This window comes from Talpa europaea, assembly GCF_964194135.1.
Source record: "Talpa europaea genome assembly, chromosome: 13".
Taxonomy (NCBI): domain Eukaryota; kingdom Metazoa; phylum Chordata; class Mammalia; order Eulipotyphla; family Talpidae; genus Talpa; species Talpa europaea.
Genome location: NC_140080.1, coordinates 27264598 through 27288306, shown reverse-complemented (window position 1 = coordinate 27288306; position 23709 = coordinate 27264598). Strand labels below are relative to the sequence as shown.

Here is a 23709-nt window from a genome sequence, read left to right as displayed (position 1 = left end):
TTTATTTGCCCTTAGAAGCAGTGATTTCTTTCTGATAGCTTTCTTTGGAGAATGTTATTTCCAGATTTGGGCATTAGGTGTGCTCATTGCTAACAGAATGTTATTGTTTCTCAGCCTAGAGAACAGAGGAATTTAATGAATTCTTTCTTCCAAGACCCTATGATCTCTTTCCATTCTTTTTTTTTTTTTTTTAATTTTTTTTTTTTAATAGAGGCATGCTTTATTTGTTTGTTTGTTTGTTTGTTTGTTTATACATGCACTGGGTACAGTCAGAAGCGCGGGAGGGCGAGAGAACCCACCAGAGCCAGAGCGGGGAGCAGAGCAGGCAGAAGGACCGAAGTACACTGCTGAGGGGAGCAGCGGGCGGCAGGAGAGGTCTGCGCGCCATGTGGGACCCTCCTCCGGTGGCCGGGGAGCAGCCGGGGATCGAACCGGCACCGCAGAGGCCGCGGGCAGCTTCGCAACCCAGCGCTCAACCACTGCGCCACCGGGGAGGCCCTGATCTCTTTCCATTCTTTATTTACAGGCTCAGATATTACCTTGTGATTAGTGTGTATTTTACTTTTACACTTGATCTTAGCCAAAAGGCTGAGAAGCGATGTGTGTATTTTACTTTTAAAGTTAACATAATCTTTATATAAAATATGTACTTTTGAAATAGCCCTTGTGATATAATCCTGAAAGTGGGATCACTGTACTATTTGACAGTTTAATGGCTCTTAAAAATACGTAGGTTGAATGAAAATCTTAACGAAAACTGAGAAGAAAGTGCTCCTCAAAAGTGATCACATTTTTAAAGATTTTAATATGTTGTTTTAAAAATATATTTTAAACTGTACTTAAACTGATCATTTGAAATTTTAAGTGGATCAAAATTTAATTTCTCTTTAAGAATTAAAAAAAAAATCCTCCATGTAACATCATGATCACTTTCTAAGGTTTGGAAATCTCATATACTGCCTAAGAATATTAAAATAAGGTCTGTTTACTGCAACAAACTAATGAAGAAAGTAGACATATTAAGACATTTCCTTAATAGCTGATTATCTGGTACAGAATAAAAATCATTCTATCAAATTTCTTTTCAAGGGGAAGAAATATCAGGCTCAGATATCAGTGGGTCTGAGGAAGAAGATGATGAAGAGGGTGAGGTTGGAGAAGACGGAGAGAAAAGGAAAAAAAGAAGGGGTAAGCTCTTTTTAGTGTTCCCGAAATTAACTGAATTTTCTGCCTTAATGATACATTCTTGAAGGAGTTGAGTGCATGCCTTTTATTTTTCCATCTTTAGTTGTGGTAGCAGTTTGAACAGAGGAAGTATGCCATATACCTGGTTAATTTTGCATTATTTTTTTCTCCTATATTGATGTCCTATTTATAACTGAACAGAATACCGTATGTCCTGTTTTTGAAAACTTAGGATTAGAAAAACCTATGATAGTTGACATACATTTTAAAATTTCATATAGTGTTTTATGCTGACTTTCATTTGTGTTAAGGGCCTAAATTTTTTAGGGAAATATGACTTTTTCTTATGCATGATTAGGCTTTAAAGGTTATTGGATTTTTAAATAAATTTGCATGAGTTTATTTTTTAATTTTTTTATCTATGTAAAATGTACTCTCATTCTCACCTTGTTATGGGGCATTTGTTGACAAGTGTGAATGCAAAAGAGAAATATACTATAATGGCTTACATTTCAAACCTTTTACCCTAAATATTTATTTCAGAACTCTCTTCCATTAACATGGATCATTGTTTTCAAGCTGGTGCATATTTTGCTTGTCTTAATAAAATGATTTTGTTGAAAATAAACCTGTAAGTGATTGATTACAGGCCTTAGGTTTAAAACCTAGAAAGATTCTATAACTTAAAAAGACAGTAAAAGCATTATTAGAGCAAGAATTGGCAAAATATGGTCTGCTGGCCAAACCTGCCCACCACCTGGTTTTGTAAATAACATCATATGAAACAGCCATGCTCATTTATGTGTGGTTAGTGGCTGCTTTCACTTGAGACTGCATGGCCTGCAAAACCTGAAGTGCTTATTTTCTACCCCTTTATGCAAAATGTTTGTAAACCCCAGGCTTAGATAAATGATTTTGTGTCCATACATCTTTTTTCACAGAGTAAACCATTCAAAGTTGATACCAGATTTATTAAAAACAAAATTTTAAGTAGAAAAAAATGCCATTGCGTAATATGTTAAAATACTTAATAGTAACATACTTTCCTTCCAGGCTTAAATACTTAATGTTCAGTGTACTTTTCAAAGTTTTACCATGAAAGTTTAACTATACATAATTTTATCTGATAGTTTGACGTTTCAGAAGGCAGTAGTGACATTGGGGACAAACCAGTCTGTCTATAGTGAATGGTAATATATCATTCCTGTTACTTGAATTGTGTATGACTTTAAATTTTAAAATTCAGTTCCCTTTAACTTACCAACCTAAATAGTTTAAATAGACTTAAACTGTCACCAAATGACTTTATTTTTGATTATTTTAATCTCCTGAAGTTTTAGGTAATAGTGGAGTTTGCCCACAGTAGATCTTTAAAGGAATACAGTTTCTAATTTCCATGTATAATGTTGTAAAATAAAGTACTGCATAGACTACCAAGACTAATTTTAAAGGAAAGTAAGTTTTGGTTCTTTACTACAAAGCTTAGTTATCCTTTAAAATTCTTTCTCTGGAACTGAATTTTTCTCTGTATATGTGTTCATTTTCTTGTTTCCTCTTTCTTTGGTTCCCGTTGGGCTCATTTCTTTGTCTTCCAGGCAGTAGCAGCAGCAGTAGTTCAGACTCCACATGTTCTGTCATAGAGAAACCTCTGGATAAGTTCTTGCCTAGTGAGTGGTAGCTCTTCAATTCTCTAACAGAGCTTTTGCTTTTTCATAGCTCATGGGCTTCATTTGAGAATTGCTGCACTGCTTCCTTTCCATAACTAAACAATACATGTTGAATTTCTTAGTAGAACAAAGCATGTGATTACTCCCATCCTCCTCCTTCATTGCTTCCAGTTAAACATAATTGTTAAAACATATGCTTATGCTGTTGTTTTGGACAATGGAAGAGAGATTCATGCTTTTGCAATTGAGATAATGTAAAGAGAGCTAGTAAGCTGTATAAAATAATTTTTTTGGTTTCTTTTTGCTCCATGATAAATTGCTAATTCTGTTCAATATAAGAGACATGTAATAACCAGTCCTGAATTTCTAAACTTATACATTTTATTAGGAAGCATACCAGTGCCCATTATAACATGTCTTAGAATTGTAAAGACCTTATACTTTGGTGTCCTATTTTAAGGGATACTTGAGATTCACAGCTCCCAAATAAAGAAAAATGTAAAGTTTGAAGCAAGTAAAGATAAATTTAATAGCATTTTATTTTAAATGGCTGTTTATCCCTATTTCTAAATTGACTGATTTTGAGAAACTTTCTAAGGTCATGATTAGAGAATTTAGATTCCAAGGAAGTTTTTAATGTAGAATCTACCTAGACTTGTTTCAAACCTAAAGACTTCTTCTTAAACCTTAATTCATTTAATTAAGTTGGAAGTATTGTAAATTTTATTTTATTATTGGAGGAAAAGGGAATTGATGGTCTCTTGTATTAGTTTGCAGCTTACTGTCTTTTAAAGCATTATCTAGATACTTACCATCTCCAAAACTAATAACAAAAACAATTGGTTATTTTTCTTATGCTTTTAGCTTTCTAGAGGAAGAAGATGAAGAATAATAAGAATTGTTTTTCTCTGTTGTCAATTCTTATGTTTTATCAGGACATTGATTTCAGAGGATAGCTTGTAAATACATAAAATTGTCTTTAGAAACTATGTAGAGGTATTTTGTATTATAAATTGTGAAATATGAGAAAATATCTGAGTGGGAGGTATTATAGTTAATTTTCTGTTTTAAAAGCTTTATTCTTAAAGAAAGTTACATGAAAGTATGTTGTTAGGTTTGCTATACTTTGTTAAATTCAATCAGTTTTAGTTCTAATTTATGTAACTGGAACATAAATTGTTTCGTGATGTGTGTTGGTGAAATGGAAAGATGGTTGTCCCAGTGTGAATTGCTGTGTGTAACTTGTATGTACCTTCCCTTTTAAATTTATGAATAACCTTTATAATGTGTCCTTTGAATCATCAATTGGTGATTTACTTCTGTAGAATCATTATATAATTACCCTTAACAATCTAATAAGTCAAATACAAGTTTGTTGTTATACAGATGTATTTTACTTTATGCAGTAAACTTTTTTCATCTAAAAATTGTTTATATGTCAAGTTGAAAAGCCAAAAACATTAGGAAAACTTGCAGATTTAAAAACTCTTCAGTCTGTTAAATCCTTTGTTAATCAAATAATCACCGAAAATTACTATCATTTGTCTGTTTTGTTGGTTGTTGTTTTGTGTTGCCTTTTCTTGAAGGGGGAGGGACACCTTTAATGAATCCTTACAATAGAACAATACTGAATTGGGAACATTTGAAACTGGATAAAGTAAATTTTGCTGTTTTTAAAATAATTTTTAAAGTTGGCTTAACTTTGTTTTGCCCATTTAGATTATTTCCATGGTCTTAACAGGTTCCCAATTTCATGTCTTCTTTTAGTATAACCACATGGTGATGAATTGTTAAATTTGCACGAGTTTGGGAGTCAATGTGAGCAGTGGTGATTGTTTAGAACTGAAATCTTAGCCTAAATCTTATCCTTGTATATAAATTACATCTTTGTGTTGAATGTGCCTTTCTCTGTATAAAACTGCTCTATTTCAGTTTTGATAATTATTTCTACACTTATACTATAAGTGAATGTTATTATACATTTTTCTTTGTTTTACAAAAGAAATAATGTTTTTCTTTTCCCTCCTCATCTCTGTGCATATGCTTCCTGTCTACGATTTGCTTACTACTTCTTATTGAAAGATCAAGCAGGTTGGTGTGATTGATTTGCACTCCACATGGTACAATTATTTAAACTATAAACAACTTTGTTATTTAACTACTTTTTTTTAATTCAGAAATTTTTTTTACAAGGTAAGTATCTTCTGTATTTAAAAAAATCTTTAGTTTTTTTTTTAAAGCTTTTTTTCCCTAAATTTTAAAGCCCATTAAGCCAAATTTTGGAACTACAAATATAAATGATTTCATATTCAAATGATCTTTTTTTTTTTTTTAAGAATAAATTTTTTTTTTTTTAAAGATTTATTTATACAAGCACTGGATACAGTCAGAAGCGCGGGAGGGTGAGAGAATTCACCAGAGCCAGAGCAGGGAACACAACAGGCAGACTGATGAAGTACACTGCTGAGGGGAGCAGTGGGCGCGGCAGGAGAGGTCTGCGCATCATGTGGGATCCTCCCTGGCATACGGGGATCCAACCAGTGCTGCAGAGGCTGCGGGCAACTTCGCAGCCCAGCGCTCAACCGCTGCGCCACCAGGGGAGGCCCACAAGTGATCTTTTTTTAAAGGCCAACTTGTTACTTATGCCCTTGGGTGTTCATGAAATGAAAATGAAATTAATAAACACTTAACTGAAATTTTCCCCTTTAATTTTTCCTTTCCAGAATTCACTTTACTGTTTTGGTTTGAACACATTGCAAAGGGCCATTATAAAAATACTACTACTCTTGTTTGGCTTAATTACTTGTTTGGCTTAATTACTTTGTGATATAATTTTTTTTAAAGATTTATATGAAGTTTTTGCTGAATTCTACCATGTAGAAATCCTATTATAAGGATTTTTGTTTTGTTTGATTTAGGGTTAGAGGCGACTTTTTTTTTAAATTTATTTTTTATTTATACAAGTGCTGGGGTACAGGCCAGATGCACGGGAGGGCGAGAGGATTCACCAGAGACAGAGCGGGGTACAGAACAGGCAGACTGACGAAACACTGCTGAGGAGAGCAGCGGGCAAGACAGGAGAGGTCTTCCGCACCATGTGCTGCACATGTGGGATTCTCGCAGGCTGGCCGGCATTGAACCCGCGCTGCAGAGGTTGTGAACAGCTTCACAGCGCTGCACTCAACTGCCTGCGCCATCAGGGAGGCCTTGTTAGAGGTGACTTATAATGATGTCACATTTTGAAATATCTGGTTAGGAGAGTTGGTACATACATTTAGCTTAATATATGATTTGTAAAGAACATAATGTATTACAAAAATTCTGGCAAGAATAATATGTCATTTAAATATTATGCTTTTGAAACTGAACCTAGCTATATATGCATGATTATCTTTATGAAACTGTTATGAGAGCACAAGATTTTTGCTGCTGAAGCTTCAGTTTAAAATATTGCCTAAATGGTTTTGAGTAAAGAGTGCAATTCAGTCATAGTAGTAATACATCAATAGCCATGGGCTTTTGTATTACTTACTGTACATGTAATCTTTTTATTTCACTGCCGGTTGAGAGATTTGGAAACAGTTTTTCTAACTGTTAATAAAACAATAGAACTTTAGAAGCCTAAAAACTTAGTACATATGTTGATCAGATCATTTCCTCTATACTGTTAGTATCCATGACTTCACACATTCTTCTTGTGTTTTTTTTTTTTTTTTTTTTTGGTCTTAACATAGTTCCCATTTTTTTCTGTAAATATTTGTAATTCTGAGGTGGAAAGGAAGTTGGAAGTTTTTAAAATGCATGCACTTTATTCCTGATCTTATTACCCTCCCCCCAGTTTTCTAAGAAATAATATAATCAGTAAGAAATCCTTCCTAGGAATTCACTAAACTAGGAGTTAAATTATTTTTTTCAATTATTTTTTAACAGTGTAATTTTGAACATTCAACACAGGTGCCTGTGCCAGAGAAAGCAATGTGATCAGGTCTAAATCCTGACTTTTGGAATGCAATGAATCACACCACACCAAAGCATGAATTTGGATCTAGTGCTTTTATTTATTCTTTTATTTAACTTATTTGTTTTGTGGCTTTAGTTGCTTTGGACTGTTTCTATAGAAATGAAGGGTGACGTATTTTAAGCCTTTTTTTAAATACAATTTTATCCTAAAAAATTAAAGGCAATAAATGATTCTTTTTCTCATGGTTCCTGAGAGAGTAAACTCAAGATATATATCTCCAGCATAATCATTATTTGGTTCTCTTTCCTTCTTAGCAGGAGAGGTTAGCTTTTGGGTGAAGACATTAACGATTTATAAACTCTCCTGATAAACACTTTTCTGTGGTTCCTTGGGAAGGAAGTTAATTAAGAAAGACAAACTTTCAGGAGCGCATCAGACCAATTCTATGAAAAGTTTGATCATTTCTCTGAAGGAAAGTATGTTTCAAAGAAATTGAATTACCAGAAATGAATTACCTTTGATTCAGTTTCATAACCAGTTTAATGAGCTAGAATTTATTTTCACTCTTTGATTTTTCATTTTAATTTTGTGATTTTAAAATTCTTTTGTTGAACTGTTATAGATACATTAAAACGCTACTAGATTTTTTAAAAATATTTATTCATTTATACAAGAGCTGGGGTACAGACCAGAGGCGCGGAAGGGTGAGAGAATTCAGAGACAGAGCGGGGAGCAGAACAGGCAGACAAAGGGGGCTAGGCAGAAGAGGTCTGCCGTGCCATGGGGGACTCTTCCTGGCCAGCCAGGAATCGAACCCGCACTGCAGAGGCTGTGGACAGCTTCATAGCACGGCTCTCAACCCACTGTGCCACTGGGAAGGCCCAAAACACTACTAGATGTTATAACCAAAATAATCAAAACCTGTATTTCAAGCATTATTATCTGATAGTATTTCCACATAGATTTGACACTGGCATGTTTAATCTGACGTAGAGAGATCTAGGATGCTGAGTTCAATATAATTATGAGCTATTTTAGTTTTTCATGTAAGATATATATGACAACAGCTCAGCATCTATAAAATGCTTGGTTAATTACTATGTAACTGTTATAAAATTAGTATAGAATTTCTTCCCTTAAAAATATACTGTGCAATAAAACAAGTAATTCTATTAAACAAAGATTTTAGAAAAACTCTGAAAATATATATTAAAAACTAATTCTGCCTGACATTTTTACCCCTGTATATTATACATATATGTGACTTTTATTCAGTTATTTTACTAAATTTTGAGGAGCACTCTGCAAAGTCACTTGATTTTATACCTCAGTATCAAAAAAAAGTAATCATGTTGCTTTTTGGATCACATATGCTATATGAGTGCACACAGATCTTTGCCTTTTCATTTATTCGGCTTTTCTGTTAATCTTTCGTTGCTGCTCATCTCTTGTTTTTCTTTTACTTCTGTTCTTAGTTATTGACACTTGGATAATAGTTTGAATTTAGCAGTTAGCTAAAAAATTCTTTTTGTGAACACAGTAAATAAAAATGAAATGTATTGTTTGATTTCCTTGAAGTGCTGATTTTTTTTTTTTTAACTAAGGGATGTGTCTTATGTATTGAGGATATTTTATACAAGTCGAAATATTGACTCTGGTGTGGTTGTTGTAATTAAATGACAAATAGGTAAAAAGAAGGTTTCCCCAGATAAGATGGTGGAAATGCAAGCAAAAATTGATGAGGAGAGAAAAGCACTTGAAACAAAACTTGACATGGAAGAAGAAGAAAGGAACAAGGCTAGAGCTGAATTAGAGAAACGAGAAAAAGACCTTCTTAAGGCCCAGTGAGTAATACTAATTTGAGATGGCATCATGATTTAAATTTCTAGTATTTTTCATGTGATGCAGAAGTAAGAATATTGAGTAATAATTAAAAGCTTGATTTTTGTCTCCAGTGTAGCTCTCTTGGATGGAAATTTTCATTGTATGTGGTGTATTTCTAAAAATTACATTTTGATTATTTCTTCTCCATGTCGGGGGCATGTCAGTGGGTTTTAGTTATAGATTAAATAAAAAATTAATACTACACAGGTATAATTTGATAGAGATGTTACATTGTTACACTCATATTTGGGAAAATTATGTCAAATTCTTGTGAAATTTCGTGAAACAATTGTAGTAGAATAGCAAGTGATTAATAGACTAAGAGTGCTCTTATTTTAATCAACAGACAAGAGCATCAGACTTTGCTAGAGAAATTATCTGCACTGGAGAAGAAGGTAATTGTTGGTGGTGTTGATTTGTTGGCAAAAGCTGAGGAACAAGAAAAACTTCTTGAAGAATCTAATATGGAATTGGAAGAAAGGAGGAAGAGAGCAGAACAACTTCGCAGAGAACTTGAGGAAAAAGAGGTAATGTGACTGTTTTTGGTTCATGCTTTGCCAAACCTTTTAATTTTTCTAGTGAAAAGTGAACTATCAATAATCTTAGTGAAAGTTTAAAGCATGTGTGGCTTGTTTGAAAGATGATACACTTGTCCCTTGAATAACATGGGAGTTAGGAAGGCCAACCCTCATGCAATCAAAAAATCATGTATAATTTGTACCTCCCCTCAAACGTAAGTATTAATAGCTTGCTATTGACCAGAAGCATTAGTGATAAGAGTATTTGTATATGTTATATTTGCGGTATTCTTACAACATAATAAGCTAGGGAAAATAAAATGTTAATGAGAAAATCATAAGTGTAGCATCATAAAGCTCTTTATCTTCATCATCTTCATGCTGAAGAGGAGAAAGAGGGAAACGAATCTGTGTAAGTGGGCCTGCACCATTCAAACCCATGCTGTTACAGGGGCAGCTGTAGTTGCTGATAAACATTTGTCATATGTTAAATAATCAAATTTATGCTAAATATTCAAATTTATTGCTATTCTACTACAATTGTCTCACGAAATTTCACAAGAATTTGACATAATTTTCCCAAATATGAGTGTAACAATGTAACATCTCTATCAAATTATACCACTGTGTAGTATTAATTTTTTATTTAATCTGTAACTAACTAAAACCCACTGACGTGCCCCCGACACGGAGAAGAAATAATCAAAATGTAATTTTTAGAAATACACCACATACAATGAAAATTTCCATCCAAGAGAGTTACACTGGAGACAAAAATCAAGCTTTTAATTTAATGAAGTAGTTCTGAACGTTTTTTGTGTGTGTGTGTGTGTGTGTGTCATAGCAAGAACGCTTGGATATCGAAGAAAAATATACCAGTTTGCAAGAGGAAGCACAAGGAAAGACCAAGAAATTAAAGAAAGTTTGGACTATGTTGATGGCTGCAAAGTCAGAGGTTGGTCTCTTAGAAATTGCTTACTAAATAAGGTAGTTCTGAAGCTTTTTTTTTTTTTTAAAGATTTATTTATGCATACGAGAGCTGGGTACAGGCCAGAGATGTGGTGGGTGAGAGGATTCACCAGAGACAGAGCCGGGAGCAGAACAGGCAGATTGAGTGAAATACACTGCTGAAGGGCAAGTCAGGAGAGGTCTGCTGCGCCATGTAGGTTGCTCCCTGGCCAGCCGGGTATTGAACTTGTGCTGCAGAGGCTGCGGACTGCTTCATAGTATGGTGCTTAACCCCTTGCGCCTCTCGGGAGGCCCAGTTCTGAATTTTTTTTTAAAAGTCTTATTTGATTAGGTATGATTTAAAATCCTAGAGGACTCATGTATATGCTTATAATTTTAAAGAAATAAATTATTTCTCCTTTATGTGCAATTTAAAATTTTAGCTACTTAGCTAAAATGTTGTTTACAATCTTACCTAATATTGTGGGATAGTAATAGTATCATTTTGCTCATTGTTTTTGTGAAAGAACTGGATAAACACAAGGTTTCTCAGACCAGTGCCCTATCTCACATGGAACTGTTCTGTACTTGAAATCTTGCTTACCCTTAATATTTTCATTGTTTTTCTGGTAGATGGCTGATCTCCAACAAGAACATCAGAGAGAAATTGAAGGGCTACTGGAGAACATTCGACAACTTAGTCGGGAGCTTCGACTTCAGATGCTTATTATTGATAACTTTATACCTCAGGATTATCAGGTAAGAGGGTGGTATCAGTAACATATATGTTGGGTCCCTTGGCTGGGGTTAAGGAATAGAGAAATATAATTTTTAATTTAATTGGTGGCCAATAACTTTTTTAGTATTGATTATAAAATTTTCTTGAAATAATGCCATCACATTTCACTTGAACTTGATACATAATTCTTCTGAGCATCTAAATAGTAGTGCCTCAGCCCTTTGGAGGAACCAAGGTTCTTGTAATTAGAATCAGAAACGAGGCATAGATTCTGTTCATTCATTCAACATCTTTATCCTTTAAGTATCCTAACTAGAGCAGAACCCTTGTGCTGGCATTTTCTTTCAACTTAGGGATGCTAATTCTATGTACATGTGTATGAAAACACATACAACATGAAATTTAACACTTTACTGAGTGTATAGTACAGCAATATTAGGTGTATGCACTACATTGTGCAGCCACTACCACCATCCATCTTCAGATGGACGCTAATTTTTAATAATAGTATATTTTAAAAATCTCAACCTTTCTTATTCAAAATTTCCTGTTTTAATAAATTTTAATATATTGATTTCTTAAAAATCTATTTTGAATGTCTATATAGCCTTAAGAAATTTGTGAAAATAAGCCATGCTATTTTTTTCCTTTGGTTCTCAGGCACATAGGATTAATCTTTGGTTAATGGTACTCTTTCCTTATTTATCCTTGAATGGCCTGCATTGACTTATTAATTATTTTGTACTGAACTCATCCCCTTAGGCTCAGACCATGATAGTACTTCTAACCAAGTGATTTCTCCCTCTCTTCTTCATTCCTTTGCTCTAAGGTAACAGCCTCTTCATACCCTGGCTTTCATTTTTCTGTAGCTTAATTGTGTCTATATATTTAGAAATCTTTAAAAAGGGTACCAGCAGTATGTAATGTTTTGAGACTTATTTCATTAATATTACTAAGATTTAAATTCCATGAATATTTTTCTATATTATTAAATATTAAAAGTGGGCTATCTTTGATTCTTTTAAAAGGAAATGATTGAAAACTATGTCCATTGGAATGAAGACATAGGAGAATGGCAGCTAGTGAGTATTACCTTCATCGTTTCATGAAATACTTCTGGAGTACTTCCTATAGACTTGGAATTGTGCTGGGCACTTTGAAGAGATAGGTGGTCCAGCGTATAAATCAGGAGAATGCAGTAGGGTGGATAAGATGTTTTTCTAACTAGCTATAACACACAGAGTATTTAGTATAAATGGTCTAGTCTGGGGCTACATGGAACTGAGTGACTTAGGACTGAATAAGCATTGGGGTCTCTTTCTGATCTAGCATATTTTATGAGTATAATAGCATTATATCTCATAGTAATTTACCTTGTTCATAGTATTGTTAATTAAGACAATTTTCTTCCCTTCGCCCCCCCCTTTTTTTTCTTTTTTGAGAAATGTGTTGCCTACACAGGGAATAACATGAGGAAGCAGACTCCTGTTGCTGATAAAAAAGAAAAAGACGTAAGAATGATTTTTTTTTTTAATTATAGTTACTTCCTTACAGGACTGTGGGTCACAAAATTATACTATCATCTTGATAATCTATTAATCAGGTCTGCTGAAAAATGAACGAATCTTTTGTGAATAGAGGCTGTAGAATGGGATGATTATTAGGACTATTCTGCTCACCTTTAGTCATGGTAGCAGGCTTATCACTTACGCCATAAGGGTGATGTGGAATCAGTCTTTGGAGCACTCTTCACATCCTCTCTGGGTTGTGGAGATCTATTTAGAGAATAGAATGTGTTTTTTCCTTTTCAAAGCTAGTCTTAGTCCTAGGTCAACAGGTGGAAGTAGCAGCATTAAGGAAAATGATACATTTTTCTTTACTTCTAAGGATCTTGTAGGGCTTATCCACTAAGCTTGGTACATTTGAGAAAAACGGTAGTGAAATATCTTTAGATACTTATTTGGTATTTTTTGACTTTTTTCTTAAAGTTTTATTCATTATTTAAAATCTCCCCCCAAATGTGGTTTAACTTCTCCCTATAAGAGTGTTTTGTATTTCCTTTACTTAGCCCTTTGAAGTAGACCTTTCCCATGTGTATCTTGCCTATACTGAGGAGAGCCTGCGACAGTCTTTAATGAAATTGGAAAGGCCACGGACATCAAAGGGGAAAGCAAGACCAAAAACAGGGAGAAGGTAAGGACTGTCTTTGAATCCCATCAAACAAAGGCTGTGAGATGTTCTAAGATTAAGAGGAAGCTTAGTTGACTTTTATATGGTATGTTAGTAAAGTATCAAAGTCCTTAGATAGTTATAATTTGAGTAAGATCTGGCTAAAAAATTAAGGTCTTCTGACTTCTTCAGTCCCTCTTAGTAATGGAATTTATTTTTAATTGACTTTTTTCTTTCCAGATATGTACACGTCATCTGTTGTCTTATTTCTTACACTGATTTTTCTAGTGTCATGTTAATTGATATCCCTGGTTAAATTCCCAAGGTTTTGTATTAATACTTGTTTTTCTGTCATAAACATTGCCCCAAGAACCTTAATTTCTCTCTTTGGGCATTGGTTTTAACTATTTAATTGTGTATTTGTATCATAATATAAAACCAGGATAATCAGTATGTGGGAACCTTGTGCTGGAACTTATTAGTTCTCTTTCTTCCCTATGTTATATACTGTTCAATTTGTTTAAACTGTACCACTTTGGGCTCCTGAAATTAATAATAAGCTAATAAGTCTTTTCCCTACTGTAAATATCTGGACTTTTGAGTTATATGTAGGATAAGGTTGATAGTTTTAATATTTTTGTGTTTCAGATAGCCCATAGACATCTGTTGATACATTGATATATTTGGGGTAGTTGAACCTGGGGGAGGATGAATCAATAGTATATTAAGAGTACAAATTCTTGCATTCTTTAGCATTTAGGTGCCACAGGTTGAAAACTTACATGCCAACAGAAGTCCATCCATGTAATACAGAATGAGTGAAATCAGTCCACAGAAACATTCCCTCTAGATCTTTTACCTTTTCACAGAGATACTTTCTCCTTAACTCTGCAGTTAGTAAGAAAAATAACAGTCTGAGTGTGATGATAAATGGTAAGACAGTTGGTCTCAGTATAGGACAGAAATAAGCAGTAGTGGAGGCTGAGGCACACTGAAGAGGGATCTGTCTAAAGCTAGTGACTGCTGCTCTGTTCCTAGTTAGATCTGGTAATAGAGAGCCCTTTGTTTGCTACATCTTGTTTCTAAGAAGCCAGAAATCTAGATCAGTACATGAGATCTGTCAGTTTTTATTTCCTTTATTTTTTAAGATATGTGTCCTAAAACAAAAATTGGATTTGGTAATTGGGTACAGTTTTCAGAATGCTCATTTTAAAATAATGTTCGTTTTTTGATTTAGCCAAAAAAGGGGAAAAAAAAAATATATATCAATATTAGATGAGCCAAATCTAGCATCTTTTTATATTAGAATTAGCCTGCTATATTATGAAAACCCTAAGTAAATGATAGTCTTAAGCATAAGTAAATATAAACAATAAATGGTTTATTGATACTATGTTATGTCATATGATAATGTTCAATGTGATAATTCCTCATTAAAAATGCGTAGCTTCATGTGCTAAGCAGAATTGCAATAAGCATTTTACATTGATGTAGCAGTTCCATTGGTTCTTACACATTCATCTATGATGTTTCCTCAGATGACTTGTGTGTGATTTTCACTGAGTAAACCTGTACCTTTAGCATGCCCCAGAAGAGATAATCACAGTGATTCAGGTCTGGCAAGCATGCAGCTCACTTGGCCTGGCCATGGTACTTAATGTGGCTTTGGAAATTATCCTCTCAATCCCGCCCGATCTGTGTGATATAGTAGAGGGCCTTGCTTTAGTAGTTCTTGCTCTAGGCAGCCTTTCCCTAGCCTGCAAAGGTGGGCTTTAATCTCTTATGTCACACCTGGGTCTGTTTCTGGTGTCTGTGGCCACTCTGTATTATCTGCTACATTAAGTGTTTGCATTTCAGTCTTTTAGGAAAAGCATTCATGTTTTCTTTTTCTCTTCTCTAAACAGAAAGCGTTCTGCAAAGCCTGAAACTGTAATTGATTCTTTACTTCAGTAATGTTAAAGACTTATAATAAAAATTAGTGATATTCTCATGCTTGGACAAAATCTTTCATTAAATCACTGAAAACTTTTGTGTAATTCCAAATAATGGAAGCTGTAGATCAAGGAGTAAGACTGGAAAGAATAATTCACCTGATAACTTTTAGTATATATATGTTAATCTTAACATTAAAATTGTAAACCTGGTAATTGTTCAAATTGTGCTATTATTTCTCACTTTATACTGTGTAGAGAAGTTGGGGGAGCAGATAATACTATAGAAAGTTGCAACTTACATGTATACATAAATCTGTTAGTTTACTCAACTATTATATATTTAGATAACCAGAATTTCACAATAGAAAAAGCAATGTATGTTCTGTTATGCACACAGAAACTAGCAGATGTAATTGTCCTTTGTTGTGACGTTATACATGAATGTTTGGGCTGCATATCTAAGAAAAGATTCAATGTTAACACCCACCTGGCTGTTTAAATATGCTCTAATTTTTATACTAACACTAATTGCATTTTAAGTATGAGATGACTGATCTTATTGGTTATCTGTAGAGAATTTCATGATTTCACAGTCTTTGGAAGTATTCATGCTTAAAAAAGAGAAGCTGAAAGTATGTTTCATTTGGATCTCTCTTGACCTTTTTTGCCACTTTAGTCAAAATACTTTTTTTGGTTATAGTTTCATGTTCTCTTGAAACATCAAATGTAAAGGAGTTACAGTTGCGGAAAATTAAGAAGCTAAGTACTGATCACTAATCTTTGCATCTCTATATATGATTTTTAAAATTCACTTTGAAGTGTCACTAAGGGATGCTTTCCTTGCGTCTGAGTTATAAAGTTTGATGGAAATTGCTCTTTGTTCAATTGGGAAGACTTTATTTTCCAGAAAATACAACCAATCAAATAAGCAAATATCTTTTAATTATTAGCCTTTAAAACACTTTGGTCTTTTATTACATTTTATGAAAAGGAAATACTCTTCCTTGAATTTCTTCTATTAACAAATTGTTCTTTTGTTGGCTGCTTACAAAATCATTTTTTTAAACTATGTTTCTCCTAAACCACTTAAGAGAGCTTTTGTGAGTTTTAAAATTATGTCCTGGAACACACTGGTTCCTAGTTTTGAGACTTCATAAGTTAATATTTATTAACATAATTTTACTAAGTTTGGTTATATACTGGTTTGTAATTATAAAGCTGTATATAAAGTGAGTGTGAAGGCAGTCTACTTGTGAACTGTTATTAAAAATGTATCCATAAATTTAAAGTACATTCCAAAGGTGGTGTAGTAAATGTCCTGTATGTGGTGAATATTTTCTAGGTAATAAGAATTGCCTTTAATTGGTGCATTTTCTTTGTAGTATATAAGAGTTAGAAGTTTATCACTTTTTTCTGTGGGGCATTGTCTAGGTACTGTGAAGACTTGAGGTGAATTTGTCTTGTAAAAGCTTTGTGTAAGCAGGATATCTTGGCAATTTGTAGACATACATTTAACTGTTGGTAAAATTGAGTTACCAATAGAAAAAAAGATGAATACTTCTTTTTGAAAGTTATGTTTCTGGCCTTTAACAACTCAGTTAATAGGAAAGGAATAATTTTTGCATTAAACTTTGGAAGTATGGATATTTTAAACCCGCATGTTACATTTTTGTTCTATTCCACTCTACTGTATAACAAAAAAGAAATCTATAATAAGTCAAAACATTGAGAATTAAAAAAACCAGACTGCTGCAATAGTTTTTAAAAAAGCATTTACATTAGAACCGAATATATCAGGTGAACATTAAATAGTCTTCTTATTAAATACCAAAATTATATATTTGAGCCAGGCCTGTATATCTATAAGAAAACATGGGACACTGACTTTAAAGATACTCATTTAGCTCCAATCATAGCAGCTCTGTGTTTTCCACTTTTACTGTCTTTGTCTACAAATGAACTATTTTGTAACTTCACTGTTAATTTCATGAAAGGATCTAGATGGACAAACTTGCTCATTATTTGAAATAGGTAGATTTAGAATGAATGTCACCTATATATAAATAGGTAATTAAATGTTTTTTTTCCTTTAATTTAAAAAAGTAATATTTATTTTTTAAAAGGATCCTTGGTAGAATGTTGTTTGTAGTATGTTTTTTGATAAACCCCATAATTACATATGTTAATAATTAGAATATTAAAATATAAAATAGTATTTCCCATTTTTATTTTAATTCTGGTAAAGTATAGGATTAATGGAGAGAGGTCTTTACCCATGTATTTACCCCTCAAGTAAATCCATTTGACAAGCTATGATACCAACTTTCTGGAAAAAGCAAAAAAAAATTTTGCTTCAAGTTTAAAAAGTTACTTTGGGTGAAGGGGTGGTGCTACTTCATCTGTAATGTGTTATTGAAATTATGATTGACTTTTGGTGGCTTGTTTTGTTTCTTTTTAGTCTTTTAAAAACTTCTTTCCCCTTAAATCTTAAGGAAATCCCTCTCTTTTATAGGGCTGTGAATTAAGGAATGGGTAGAGTTTACATTTAAGCACGCCAGTATCTGCCCAATTTCTTAATGTGTACATCTGTTTAATTATCCTTTGTTCTTAAAATGCTAGAAGAAAACATAGATCTTCTTAGTGCCTTTGAACTTATACAGTAGTCTAATTTATATCATTAATAACTTTAGTAGCATTATTATAATACGGTATACTGACCAAAATTGTGAGTTGTACAGTGCGTTTGTTGCATTAATTTCAAAAGCCACACTTTCATTGTATTTTATGTATAAATTGTATTTGTTCAAGTTGTATATATTGATATTATATGTATACATGCAGCATGCTTTAAATAAGAAATAAAAATCTTTACTATTGCCTGTAGTAGTGGTCTTCTTTTTTTGAACTATTTTCATGTCTACATCCATCCTGATATTAATAGACAGGTTGTTTTTGACATTTCGATTTCATATGGTTAAGAGAAAAAAAGTCAATGTTGTGCATCTTTAACAGAAATTATTATGAGATAGAAACCTAGAAGAGATGTTTTTAAATGAGTTTCTTATCACGGATACAATTTACTTTCACCAAAAATACTTCCATTCAAATTTTGTTATCTTTTTCATTAGGTGTTTGAGAATAGAAACTACTTGAAGTGTATATGGAGAATGTGTCTCACTGAAAGGTAAAAGGAGATACTTCTGGGTGATAGCAATATCATGATCTCTTTGAAAAATTTTAATGAGCTTAAAATATCTCCAAAACAATTTCATTGCTGGAACTGTTAATCATGTGTTCTTCTGATAGACATTTATTGATGAGCAGGCACTATGCTAGGCAACCTTAAGAAAGTCAAGGGACTATTGAGAAGAAGTTTTGATTTATTGACAAGTTTCAAAGGACTTAAATGTGCTTTTTACATAGAAGAGTCTCCTCTGGTCATTTCAGGGCTTGCTGTCTTTACTTTCCCAACTGCTAGATTCTATAACACTCTGACATGTATGTAGAACATGAAAATAAAGTTAAAGACCTCTCATGGCATAAGCAAAATTGCTCACTTCGGCCACACATATACTAAGCAAAATAATAAATAGTGCTACCCTAACACCCTCTCCCCATGCCCTCCACTTGAGTTTGGAAGCCTTGGTTCTCACTTCCATCAAGTAATACCACTCAAGCAAACTTTGGAAACCTGTCACTGTCTATGTTGTCAGGGTGCTGCAGAGGATATCTTCCATTCCATCTTCTTTGAAGACCCTTGAGAAATCTGTTCTAAAAACAAGTAATAACACACAACAAAGACTCCCAGGAATCTAAGGAACAGCCTGGGCCTATAAGCACAGAAATCTGAAGCCACAGCCTAAACATAAAGTGAGCTGGAGGAGACTTCTAAAAACATTTGTTACAACATTATCTGAATGTCTCATTCTTAAACTATTTCATTTGCAAAGCAAATAAGTATTCAGTCATCCTTCGGAAGTTGAACAAATGTGTGGGAAAATGATTATGAAGAGGCTACTTCAAAAAGAACCTGTTTCCTCTCAGCATTTATCTTAGGCTTCCTGTGACCCAATCTTGAAGTTACTTTTATCAACGTTATCAGAACATCGCATTGTTTTACCCAAACACGTTTATGACTAAAGAATATGATAGATCAGATATTCTTCCACACCTGCTCCCCTCCCCCACCTCTTTTGAGAGGGCTGGGGAAATTTCAGTTTTTAATCAAAGGCTTTATTCTCCAATTGTACAAAGGAATTTAACTGGGACTTTACAACTGAATAAAATACTTCTCAGAGTTGATACCAATCTTAGCAAGAGGATATTGCCTAACCTCACTTAAAACTATCAGAGTCATTACAGAAATATTTATGTTTGTCTTGATTTCTTCTCCAAGAGATAAGCCAGTTTGTCATCAGGTATCTGTTGAAATTGTATCTCCTCTGCAGTAGCTCCTTATGTTATACATGTATATGGCTTCTGTATTTACTGTGTACCTACACAGTGCTGAGTAGAAGGGCCTTGCAAAGTTCACAGCCTTCCTCAGGAGGGAGAGGCAGCCAGAGTGACAGCACAGCATGCTGGGGGCTGTTGTGAAGGAAGGGAGTGGTAAGCTGCCAGGCACAGATTTCTTCCCTAGCAGGGGAGACATTGCCTGGCACCTGTCTACCTGACCAAAAGATCAGAAATGGTGTCTTCTCAGGGGAAGTGTCGCTTGAGGTATGAGAGGTGTCCAAAAGACATCCCAGAAGAAGTCACACATCTGGATTCCACGTGTCTTGGTGATGTGTTTGAAGTAGGGCAAAAGGAGTACAGCGAGGCGAGCCCAAAAACGGAAGAGATAGACCAGGATCCTGATGTGAAAGAGCGTTTTGTAAACATTGAGAAGCATGGAAATATTTTAAGTGGGTCATCACATTGTGTTTTAGAGAAACAACTGCTGTGGCAACCAAAGGATTAGATAGGTTGGTGGCAAGCAGGTGATGAGCTAGCTAGTCCCTTTCTCTCCTTGCTGGCTTTGACGTGATGACTGCTGCCTAGACAGGGAACAAGTGTGTCTTTATTCACGTTGCCTAGCAGGTTCGCGGAAATGCAGCCAGCACATAAAACATCAAAACGTGCTTGTGTGTGATTTAACATTGGCTAACAGGAAACAAGAAAGGTTTAGACAGCTTGGAGACTAAAAGTTGAACTAGGAAGAGGTTGGCAGGAAGAATGGATTCAAATAGAAGCACTTGAGAGAGCTAAGGAGAGGATGTCCGGAAATGTGAGGCATGATGGCTTACTGGGAGATTTCCCTGGAACTCCGACTTGAGCTTGTAAAGGCAGAAATCAGCACAAGACTAGTGAAGGTGCCTGCCTTTTTCTCTGTGGAAGCTGATAGGGACTAAGAGATGAATCTTTGTGCTGACAGGCCAGATTGTTCCTTGCTCCATGAGAATGCTGTAAACTGCCCTGCACCGAGATTCTGCATTTTCAGATGATGTGGGCAACCTGAGGGCAGACCAAGATGACTTCTGGAGGAGGGTGAAAAAAATACAGGACAGGATCACTAGTATGGATACAGAAATAGCCACAAGAGAGCCCCTGATGCTTTTACCAGAGAACAGCATTTCTAATCATAAAGTATATTTCAATAAAAGACATTCAGCCAAATATTTGAGCAAAATGAAATGATTTGTCGTTCATTTGTTTATTCAATAAGAATAATTTAATGCTAACTAGAGAGAGGGTTTATTCATAGGTAAAAGGTGGAGGTAGCTGATGGCAAGGAGCCTTTGCTGTCAGTGATGCATGTTTCATACATAGACAAGTGTCAAGTTCCATGGAGCAGGCATGGACTGTGGCTCAGTGTCATGAAGGAAAGTGTGAGAAGATAAGCTTCTCCACATTGCTTCATTCTAACGTTTCATTACGGCTCTTTCTTGGTATCTTCCTCAGTCGATATTCTCTCACCCGCTTGGTAGATTCTAAAGATTATTTTTGGGCATTTCCATCCAGTGCCTAGGACTACCTGTCTGGAAATAAGTAGTCTTGTGAGTTGCATCTTAACCATAAAAACTTTTCTTATGACAGAGCACCTAGAGCTTGGGTATGTCCTTTCTGTGGCCCTTTCTAAATCTTTCTTCCTCATTGCCTTTCCTTTTACCGTCCTGGCCTCATATACCAGTTGTACCCACAACTCATATCCTGTGGCAGACTACAGCTCACATTAGCCATTAAATGCACATGAGTGTCAATCAAAGAAAAAAGGAAATTAAAGTTTTCAGTGTGGTCTTAGAAGGCTCCATGACTCTATACTTATTGCCCTTGGCATATTGGTATTTTATGTGGGCAGGGTGAAACTGGCTGTGGTCAGGGTGAGACTTTAAGCTTTTGATTTGTTCCCTTATTTTGAGAGGGTTAAAGAGATGATGCATGTTTTAGTATAATTTTAGTACTAGTATTAATTTTTGTCATGTGTAAGCGAGGATGAAAAGAATGCATATTCAGTGTTGCTAGATCCATATTCTTGCAGAGAACATATCTTCAAATAGTAAGTTTCAAAGTCTTTATGGTTGGTGAAGACTAACCATAATTTAATTTTTTGTAAATAACAACTTTATTGAGCTATTATCACTTTTATAAAACTCATCCTTTTAAGAGGTAAACATTGGTTTTAATATATTCACAGAGCTGTGCAACTATCACCACTAATATCAGAACATTTTCATCCCCATAAAAGAAACACTATGTCCATTAGTAGTAACTCCCTGTTTCTCCATCTACCTGGTACCTAGGAACCAGTATCCTACATTTTGCCCTATGGATTTGTGTATTCTGGACATTTCCTATAAGTGGAGTCATACCGTATGGGGCCTATTGTGTCTGGCTCCTTTCACTTAGCATAATGTTTCAAAGGTTCATTCATGTTGTATCTATCAGTACTCCATTTCATTGCCAAATAATACTTTGTCCTATGGATATACCACAGTTTATCCATTCATTAGTTGATTGACATTTAGGTTTCTGCTTTTTTGCAATTATGAGTAATATTCTGAGCATTTATGTAGAGGTTTTCTGTAGACACATTTTCAGTTCTCTTGACTAGATACCTAGGATTGGAATTGCTAGATCATTTAGTGACAGTGTTTAACTTTGAGGAACTGCCACACACTGTTTTCCAGAAGTGATTGCACCACTTTCCAAAAACAGCTAGGGTTCCAATTTTCCCACATCTTCAACATTTGTTATTATCAGTCTGTTTTTATTTTCTGTAATTTTTAAAAACTTTTTTTCGGGCCTCCCTGGTGGCGCAGCGGTTGAGCACTGGGTTGCGAAGCTGCCCGCAGCCTCTGCAGTGTCGGTTCGATCCCCGGATGCTCCCCGGCCACCGGAGGAGGGTCCCACATGGCGCGCAGACCTCTCCTGCCGCCCGCTGCTCCCCCCAGCAGTGTACTTCGGTCCTTCTGCCTGCTCTGCTCCCCGCTCTGGCTCTGGTGAATTCTCTCACCCTCCCGTACTTCTGACTGTATCCAGTACTTGTATAAAATAAATAAAGAAATCTTAAAAAAAAAAACAAAAACTTTTTTTCATTTATGCACATGATCACATGTACATGCAGGCACGTATGTGTGTGCACACACACGCACACACAGATTTAAAATGGAAAGCAGTTTATACTTTGACTGATCCTTATTCAAGTCCCATTCTCAACAAACCACCTTCCCTTTTTGTTTTTAGTTTTTCTGGTGGCTGTCATAATTCTTAGGATTTCCTGATTCACTTTTTTTTTTTTACTTATTATGAACATTTTCAAACATGTTTAAAAGCAGAGTAGTACAGTCAATCCCCATATATCCATATCGCCAACTACAACTTGTGATCACTTTTTAAAATTTTCTTGTTGAAAAGTGAGGGTGTAGCTCATTTACACTAACTTTTTAATAATAAATTAATTTTAGATCTATTACCTTTGAAACTTTGAATAAATACTTAAATCTATTGCTGATGGATCAACTAGATAATACTGTTTAGCCAACCCCTTGCTGAATTAGCTAGGGATGTTAGTGCCTCACCTTTTTCCTTTTGCTTTGACCTTTCAGTCATTTGAACTGTACCTTTTTTATTGTCAGGTTGATAGCATTTACATTCTGTTTTGTAACCATAATTAAGTTCTGTGCTTTGTTGATTATCAACAAAGACTTGAGAATCAAGTGAATTTACCTTATCAGAACTTTATTGTTCACTGCAGAGCCACATAGTGTGCTAGAATTTTTTTCTCCTATAGACTCACTGTAACTACCCATGTGCCACTGAAAGAAGAATATTCTAAGCAGCCAGGTGACACTTTTTCAATTCAGAATTACTTCATAGTCTCGGGGACTCATGGAGCCACTCTGCAAGCTTGCTTATCATTTACATCTGCATGGCCTTGTACTATTTAATCATTTCATGTGTTATGTCCCCAACTAGAGATTGAACTCTTTGAGAGGAAAGCAGTCTTTCCTTTTTAACTCCCACACTGATTTTAGTCTCAGTAAATTAAATTGGTTTCCCCCAAAGTTGTAAACCACAACTTTCATTTGTCAAGTGAACATAGTCAGTACCACAAAAGAAATGTCATGTCGTCAGATTCTGCATGCACTTTATTTTACAATGTGTTATAAATATATAAATACTTTAAAAAAATAAAGGTAATAAGAAATCATAAATTAATTCAGCT

General features: G+C 34.6%; 1 protein-coding gene across 1 annotated transcript in view; it reads left to right on the top strand.

Annotated features, from left to right (window-relative positions):
* KIF3A (kinesin family member 3A) overlaps positions 1-15024 on the top strand; it is a gene marked incomplete at both ends in the record, with an annotated part of 45765 nt that extends 30741 nt beyond the window's left edge. The window contains 9 exon segments of the mRNA XM_084251899.1: positions 1090-1188; positions 8501-8657; positions 9044-9224; positions 10060-10170; positions 10797-10922; positions 11931-11984; positions 12345-12413; positions 12971-13095; positions 14976-15024. Coding sequence (XP_084108025.1) covers positions 1090-1188; positions 8501-8657; positions 9044-9224; positions 10060-10170; positions 10797-10922; positions 11931-11984; positions 12345-12413; positions 12971-13095; positions 14976-15024 — 971 coding nt within the window.
* Positions 15025-23709: the final 8685 nt, after the last annotated feature.